Consider the following 9,171-nt stretch of genomic DNA (forward strand, 5'->3'; position numbering starts at 1 on the left):
TCTCAAGAAGTATTTTAAAATGATAATCAAAATACCCAAATTTTGTAATTACGCATTGGGCGTGAATAAAATAAAAAGGAGCAGGAAAACTGAAATCCGGATTATCTACTCACAAATGCAAAAATACTCATACTAGATAGTTATAATTAATATTTATTACAAGAATTTCTATACTATAAAATTGTTGTCAAATTTGTGGTATTTTGTAAAACAATTCATTTTTATTGAATTTTTTTCCCCCTCACAAATCCATATTTCAATCTTTGAGTAATTAATTCATTGAAAATTGAAGTCAAGGCAATGAATTAATATTTTCCATAATAATTTTTCAATAAACTGTTAAAAAGTTTCCAGATGACTTTTTGTGCCATGCTGTCATAAAATTTCAGTTATAATTTTAAAATTAAATTACATGTAGTATGTTAATATTGATAGCCAAGTTGTGAATATCCACAAAGGGAGTGTAGTCTACTGTAATCTCAATCACTGAGTGGATAGCAATACATATGAATATTACTGTAAAGTACCTGTAGTATGAAGAGATATGTGACCAACTTTAGAATGAATGATTATATCTCAAGAGCAATAGGTGCATTATTAGAATTGACTTCAAAATGAAATCAACATGTCCGTGTAACTTAAGCAGGATTTCATCATTGTTTAAAATCAGACTTAAAAAAATCATCAGATATAATCATAAACCATCAGCTGTATAACAAGAGATTCCAGGGGATCTTGGTGTCCACCATTGAGATTGATCTCTTTTCTACTTTTCCCTTCTTTCCCCTATTACTTATTATTCATTTGATTATATTGGAAACCTAAATTTGAAGTCTAAGATAGATCTTAAGAAAAACTTTTGGAAATGTATCAATAACATATTAAACTGTTGAAACTGATGGTGGGCTGGCTGGCTTAAAGCCGTTTTGTTTTCCTGATCAGACTAAAAGATAAATAGGAATTGTTAATGTACTTCCATCTGATGATGGCAAAAATTCTTTATTCCATATAGATTTTCATTTTTTGTATAAATAAATACTTAAAACATTTGACCTTTTTTTTAAGTTTTAGGAAATACTACTTGTAACTAAGTGTGTTACTAGTGACAGTATGATAATTGGATATATAGAGGTTACACAACGAGTGGTTGTTGGATATGGAATTTATTTCACACGAGTAAGTTATTTTTTAAAAGTTACAAAAGACACGAGCTTTAGCGAGTGTTTTTTGCAACTTTTAAAAAATAACTTACGAGTGTGAAATAAATTCCATATCCAACAATTTCGAGTCGTGTGACCTGTTTCTACCACAATAATATCGGCTTGAATCAAAGGGAAACGTGGCCAAGTATAATTTCGCGTATGCAAATAAAGTGTACCGGTGACGTCCGGGACCCGGTGATGTGACGTCATTAGATTATTGATGACGTCAATAACAATTGCAGCTTGGGTCAAAGTTCACCGTGTTAGCCAATCGAAATGCGTGCAGAGTTTATACCACGTGTGGTATAAACAGATTGTTAATCAACAGCTGTGATGATTAACTGATGGTCTGAGAGATGAATAACACGGCGTATTGTGGTAGAATATCTATTAACTAGTCCTTTAACATCAACTGATCTGATATTAGTTTTTTGGTTTCTTTTGGGTCCTTTGATCACTGTGTTAAGTCCCTGAGCATCATTCAAGTATCCTAGGATAAAACAACTATTATTGATTTTTGCTATACAGCATCCATCTCTTAATTTATTTTGAAAGATATTAATATCTTGTATCTTTTGTGCAATCCTAAATCATGCTGTAAAGATCTTCAATATTTATACTTGTCATTTTCAGAAAGGTGTTTGTACTCTGTAGGATCATGCAGATATTGTTAGAAACATTTGAAAATTAATCCCCAAACACATTATTGTAATGATTTCCTTAAAATACATGTATACTGCATTGCTTTCCATTTATTAAATGTCGAAAGTAAATGAAAATCTTCTGGAACATTTTCTTTAGGGTGGTTACGCAAAACAATTGAAGTGAATACAACCATTATTATATGTAAGAATGTTGAAAGTCATATTGGTTGTGTTGTATAACTTCAATTTATGTTATTACCTTAACTTGGTGATGAGTAATTAGATTATGAGCATTATAATATGGCCATGGTTTACTACTTAATAAGATCAAGTTTCTGTGTGATATATTGTTTGGTTTTATTTACTGGACAATATTAATTTGCTACATTTTAGTTAAATTTTATAAATCACTCCACCCCCTCAACATTTTCACAGATATGGATGTTATTTCTACAATATTTGTAGATAAATTTTTCACACCTTGGGAGATAATTGACACGCCTGTGTAACTTACACTAATTGACCAGTGTATTGAAAGATTCCCCCTAAGGCTATAACTGAACTGTCCAGGTAATGAAAGGGTGTCACACCTGTGTTAGCAGGTGGAGAGAGATGGGTGAGGGGGAGGGGGGTCCTATAACCTCCAATTTTTACCTGTGAGACATACTGATTCAGTATGTCTCACAGGTAAAGATCTAATTTCCTAAGACCTAATTAAACCAGATATAAAATGAATTATCTTAAACTGGTCATTTAACATCAGTATAAAAACTCAAGTTTAAAGATGAGTATGAATTAAAAATATTGTATCAGGGACTCAGCTTGTTACTCTTCTTTTGCACCTCGCGCAATTAATATTAAGTACATCAAATATTCCATAATTACATTGAAATATAACATAAGCAATAAGAACATACATTGTAATTATAAGCTCTCTACAATTCTAGCACATTTTACCAAAATAAGAATATATGTGATAAACTCATAATAAACCTTAATTTATATATAGTATACCACAATATCCCAAAATTTGTTAATATAAAAAAGAAACGAAAACAACATTAAACTGATAAAAGAGGCATAATACAAGCAAAATATTTCATATAGATTCTATGGAGACCCTTAAACAGTTCAAGGAGAAATAAGTTAACACCATCAAGTGTTGATTCATATGGGCTTCAAAATTTCAAAATTTACTCTGTGATGATATGATTGAATTTTATGGTCCATAAGATGGTTTTACTTCTTATAAATGTAAACCTCAAGGATTCTACTTCAAGTGCACTAAACATGTATGTTTAACGTTTTCCATAATTAGGTAAAGGCTTAACACATATCTTTGTTTTAACTTTTAATTTCCTAACAAAAACAGAAATACACCAGGATTGTATATTAATATATATGTGTACATTTATATATTCAGATGATTTTTTTTTTCTGTGTGAAGTAGGCATATCATCTAAAAACAAACTAAAAGCAAAAAAACAAAAAATGCAATGCATAAATTTTATTCAATTTTATTTGAGAGGTTGCATTTTGCCTGAATATACTTATAATATGTATACACATGTATATATATTTGCAAAAATCATCTGTTCATGAAGTTGTAAAATCATCTGTTCATATATTTGTTAAATCATCTGTTCATAAAGTTGTTAAATCATCTTTTTATTACTTTACAAAATCCTGGTGATATTCATTAAGAAACTGAATACAGAAATTTATTATTTCTTATGGAAAAGTTCATCAGACAAGATAAAAAGAGAGGTAATTATTAAGAATTGTAGTGAAAGCGATCTGAAAATGAAACATTTACAACCTTTTATTTTAGTAACAATAGAAAATAAGAGCATTTTAATATAGAATGGTATAGAAAAGGATTTATATAAAAAAATTATAGTCAAAGAAAATAGCAATGGTAGATTTTACAGCTATACAGAATTAATGGAGAAATTCAATATTCATACTAACTTTCTCACTTATCAAAGTGTCAAAAGTGCTATAAAAAAGAATTTTTCCAAAGAAGATATCTCCACTGAATTCATAAAACTATTTTACATATACCTTAGATTTTTTTCAAACAGAAAAGAGGAGCAAGATAATTTTATAACTGTCTGTGTAAAAATAATATAAAATCTACTGGAAAAAGGAAATGGGAAGTATTGTTTGATTTTGATGAAAATACATCTATAACACAAGATGCCAGGAAAAGAGTCGATCTGTCTTCATCAGCTTTGAAAAATTACATCAAAGAAACATACCACACTCTAAGATATATTGCAACCAGTAAAGGGAAATCATCTGAACTTCTTTAATAAGGACTTGAAAATATGGGAAAGACTACTGGTATATACAAAAATAATAAAAATGTTTAGAGGTTTCATTCTATTTTTGGAATTTCATATTTTAAATGAAAATATAAATTTGAAGAATGTGTATCCTATACTCAACTTTAGGCTTGAGAAAATGCTGACCTGCTTTAGATTTCACAGGAAGGACTATAAAGTATTCATTTTATCAGTTATAATCACAGTTTCTGTGCTAATGGAAATATAAATACAGTATACTATAAAATACACGTTAGCTTTTACCTTCTACATTGTCCTTCACCTTTTGATCCAAATGACCCTGACCTCTCACCCATAGTGACCTAGCTTTGTCTTGGTCAGGATTGATCCCGAGTTGGTCATGATCATTAATAAGTATGAAAGTTAAGGAACTATTGTGGATGGACAGACAAACAAACAAACAGACAGAGTGATTACTATAGGGCACCTGTATGGACCTGATTAAGAAAAACCATGTCATTCCTACATTAAAGGAAAATATTAAGGATTTTTTTCTATTAGGGTCAACACTAATGGATCCATAGGTCACAGAACACATTATATGAAGTCATAATTAATTTCCTTAAATTGGCGGCTTTACATGGCTCGAAGACAGCTCAGACCAAAGTTGGACAAAAACCCATCACTAATTTGAAATAGAAGAAGGAAATTTGCCCATTAGATTTGAAGAAAATTAAAATCTAAATAGTTTACGGAGGATAATTGTGTTACAATATGCCATAAAAATAGATGAGACTGGACAAATCTTTTTTTCATTCTAATAAAAATCTTGTCATTAATGCCAGAGAAAATGATAAAACACACTTTGATTTAAACATATTTTATTGTATCTTAATATATACATTGGAATTGGGCACAAGTTATCAAACTTATATTAAGCCCTTTCCCTATATAATTTTACATACATATAATACATTTATTTTTACAAGCTGACATATATTTACATATTAGAGAGAGAGAGAGAGAGAGTTATAATGAAGATATAGTTTAAAAAAAATCATTATGACTATAGATCAAATGAATAAACAATTCAAGTAAACTATTCCAATAAACTATTCCGATGCCGATAGCAGAAGTTCACACTATTCACTTTTCAAAACACTCTGATCTGCTGTTTCTAAAGTTCATCACATCCTGTGCCATGGTTAGCTCTCCGTTCGCTTCCTATGCCTCCTGGAAATTCTATTCTCTTTTGCCATCGGCATCGGAATAGATATGATAAGCACACATGCATTTACACAGATATATATAGAGAGATAAGGGGAATTAAAATCTATACGATAAAACACATGAACAATAGTGCATCAAACACAGTCATTAGTACATATGTATTGTTATATTTTGAGTATAGTGACACGGACAAGGACGAACGGAAACTTTTCCTTTAATCCACGATAATTCCGTTTAATGCTGAAAGTGACCATAACCTGACAAAAAAGTCTATTTCCTCAACTAAAAAAAAAAATTTGTGCATGAGTAAATATTCTTTGCATACATGGCATTTTATAGTTTATGTATTGAAATCTAGAGTATTTTGATTGAGTAACAATAATACATGTAATATTTTATATATTTAGTAGAAAGAGACAGGCAGACTAAGATCCTTAAAAAAATAATAATCAAATATATTTGTAGGAAAGAGTCAGGCCTTAAAAAACATTAAAGAAAACCAGACTGTTGTTTTCAATAGGTATGATAGGTTGTATAGGAAAAGGAGTTACCTCCCCTTGCAAAGTTGTTGGTTTGGTGTTTTTTTTATCAGGCCTTATGTCGTAATATTTACAAATTAATGATCACATTACATACAAATTGATGTTATAGAAGTGAATTTTATTTGTATTTGAGTATTTTTTTGTGTATTTGAGTATATTTGAGTGTATTTGAGTATATTTGAGTGTATTTGAGTAAAAAGTCAAGCCCAGAAAAAAATATCCTACGAGATTTGATCGAGACTTCGGGAAACTGATCATGTGACTCGAATGGCGACTGACAGGTGAGTTGCTGAAGTTGACAGCAGACGTTTGCGTAGTGTGTTCCTTCATTGTGAGATAAAATAGGCAAACTGATGTTTTAGTATTAATCTAAATCTATGGATAAGTTCTTTGTTACTTGGGAGGTAGTTTAATGCTGTCACTTCACACACTATGTACACAAAAACAAGATGGAAGAGGCTACAGGTTCTTTTGTGGATATGGTTATGATTACTCCGATATACGTATATGAGGTCTTATTCAACCTGATCAAATTGGTGGATATTGCGTTACATGACAGCTTGTCAAAAGTTTCCTGTCGTGTTAACCTCTAATATTATTGGAGTAGGTAATGATGTTTTAATCAAGATGTTACATTATTATAGACGAGTAAATTATTGTACATGTAACATTTTGCCAAACTAGGATTTTTTTGCTGAAATACTTAGATGGTGTCTATATGAGCCAATAACATTAAATTTTGTCTATTGCAAAGTTTAAGATATAAATCACTAAACATTACAACTCAGATGGTTTTGAGTAGTAGGCTTGAATATTACAGATCTGCATGTAGAATGTTTTCGATATATATTCTGACATAAAAACTTCCAGTCCTGCTGGCTTTCAAACTAGATGCACTGTATTGGGCCCTATTGTCCGAAGTCAACTCGAACCATGATGTGTGCGGCCGCGATAGCTCTGTCAGTTTGAGTGTCAGCCACATAACCTCAAGTGAAGATCTCTGGTTTGGTTTGACGCCCCATCATGTTCTTCAGTGAGGAGGTCACTAATTATTATATATACAAGGAGACATTGCCTCAAAATGACCCTGGCTGTTCTCAGGGTGATAAACCAAGCTGCAAATAAACATACATACCTACATTTGTACATGTGTAATGACCCTGATAAAGATTTAAACATGCTCTGTATTATGTTTTACTTGTCCAATGTATATTAATATTATTGTATATTTTATTTGAAGAGTGAGTTAAGCAGTCAGAATAGCAGCAGAAAATAATAACACCACCATGACAAATGTTCTGGGTGTAGACAAGATTCAAGATTCTTTGGGCTACCTTGTTCTCACTGATGACGGAGCAGTGCTCAGTGTAAGTGCACATATTTTCACAGAGTATAATATTATTTTTTCTGACTATTTACTTTATCAATTAAATGTGTTTTTAAGAACTTTCCTTTTAGCTTTTTTGATTGCCAAAAAGTCTCTTTTCAAATAAAAGAGAACCTGTGATTGTTCATATTTTTAAAGCAGAGAAAAAAATCAGTTGAAGTGTTTTTATTGATCCTTTTGAAAAAAAGTGTTCCTGTATATCCATATTTTTCAGAAATACCCCATTTTGCAACTGAATGTATATATGAACTATAAACCAACATGCTGAGGTCTGACCCTTGTAAAAAACATTTTTGCTTTTTTTTCAGTCTGGAGGAGAATTACAAAATGCGGAGACCATTGCAGAGAAAATGACAAAACTTGTGTACACAGCAGCAAAAATACAAGCCACATCAGATAAACGGGAAGTCTTCAAACGAATTTCAGGTATATAATTGCTAGATCTTTTAAGTTTTCACATAAAACTTCAGTGTTTTTAAAAGTAAAAAGTAAACACATCATGAGCTCATAATTGGTATTAACTCTTCACCATAAAAAATGGCAACTGCATTACTTCATTACTTTTCATAATTGGCTTCAGGATATTCATATGTCATAGGTAGTTAAATTGAACATCAGATTTTGATTGAATGGTCTCTGTTTCACACAAAAAATCATCAGATTTTGGGTCGTACTTTTGTTGCAAGAGTTATCCTTCTTTGATCAGACATTTTCCTAATACTATTTTTGTTTCACATTTCAGTGATTTGGGATACTTTCATGTACGTGGTGACAGTAGCAAACCACCGTATCTATGTGTGTAAAAGACCCTATATGCCACAGGACCCTGTTGTCACATAGTGTCACATAGTGACAGAGGAAGTCGGTCATATTGATATAGTCACACTGTGCCATCATTTTAGGAAGCTGCAATTATGGGCCTGCAACAGGAAGCAGTGTCACACCAGAGAACAGCCAGCTTCTAGCAAACGTTACCAGCAACTGAATTTCAAATATATTTCTGTCTGATTTTGAGAAAATATTATTTGAAATATCATTGAAGGACAATATGTTCCAAGGAAACAAAAGTTACTTCCATTTAGTAAAAAATAGCTTGAATTTCTTTGACATATTTCTGTATGATTTTGAGAATACACTATAAAAATGTATATGCACACTAGTACTTCTATAAATGTTTATTTCATGATTTAAAGTACCTGTAGTTCAAAATACGCGTTAGCTTCAAATCCTAACTGTGACATTGATTTTGTGACATGATTGAAATACTCTCCTGTTTATGCCAACCAGTTCCTGTGAAGCTGTATATTCTAAATGACATGATATGAATGTAATATTGGTATTGAAATTCATCTTTTAAATATGAAGAAATGAAACATTTCAGTTACTTTTGACGTGAATGGGAAAATTTTTAAAATGGGAGACATGTTTGTGTGTTAAAGTAAGAAAAGTTTTTGTAAGGAAGAGAGTATGATTTACAAGGAAGAAAGTGAATTTGTACAGAATAAAATTCATGTGTTTGATATTTGATATTAAACTGTGAATTCTGAGTCTAGAGTTTTTTTGTTTTGTTTGTTTGTTTTTGGTTTAAACATGTCTGGCACAAGATTCCTTTATAATCTAGCATGATGAAGTGTCATTTGTGGAAAAAACCCTAGCAGGTTTTATACATCACTAACATGAATTTCGGGAGGAAATGAGTCTTGTATACGAAAGATAGTTACTAATGGACATCAACTTCAGGAGTGACAAGAGAGTGGAGCAACCTGATTGTTGGAGGCAAGATTTGGAAATAAATAGATAACTGGTGGTAGAATCAGATAGAGGACATCAGGATTAGTGGTGACTTGATAGTAGAACAACAGAATGAGTTATGACTGG

The 9,171-nt window shown here is 31.2% G+C and overlaps 1 protein-coding gene across 1 annotated transcript; it reads left to right on the top strand.

Moving 5' to 3' along the window:
* Nucleotides 1–6,139: 6,139 nt before the first annotated feature.
* Nucleotides 6,140–8,841, top strand: LOC117342248 (ragulator complex protein LAMTOR4 homolog). The gene is made up of 4 exons (XM_033904308.1): nucleotides 6,140–6,187; nucleotides 7,147–7,273; nucleotides 7,602–7,719; nucleotides 8,036–8,841. The coding sequence occupies exons 2-4, from the start codon at nucleotides 7,193–7,195 to the stop codon at nucleotides 8,131–8,133; spliced, it is 297 nt and encodes a 98-aa protein (XP_033760199.1). The 5' UTR covers nucleotides 6,140–6,187; nucleotides 7,147–7,192; the 3' UTR covers nucleotides 8,134–8,841.
* Nucleotides 8,842–9,171: the final 330 nt, after the last annotated feature.

Source organism: Pecten maximus, chromosome 14 (assembly GCF_902652985.1).
Source record: "Pecten maximus chromosome 14, xPecMax1.1, whole genome shotgun sequence".
In the NCBI taxonomy this organism is placed as follows: domain Eukaryota; kingdom Metazoa; phylum Mollusca; class Bivalvia; order Pectinida; family Pectinidae; genus Pecten; species Pecten maximus.

What these genes read in the sequence shown, in the direction of transcription:
- LOC117342248 (XM_033904308.1), top strand. Translation starts at nt 7,193, where the DNA reads ATGACAAATGTTCTGGGTGTAGACAAGATTCAAGATTCTTTGGGCTAC. An exon ending in ATGACGGAGCAGTGCTCAGT is followed by an intron (nt 7,274 to 7,601) that starts GTAAGTGCACAT and finishes CTTTTTTTTCAG; the next exon opens with TCTGGAGGAGAATTACAAAA. An exon ending in AGTCTTCAAACGAATTTCAG is followed by an intron (nt 7,720 to 8,035) that starts GTATATAATTGC and finishes TTCACATTTCAG; the next exon opens with TGATTTGGGATACTTTCATG.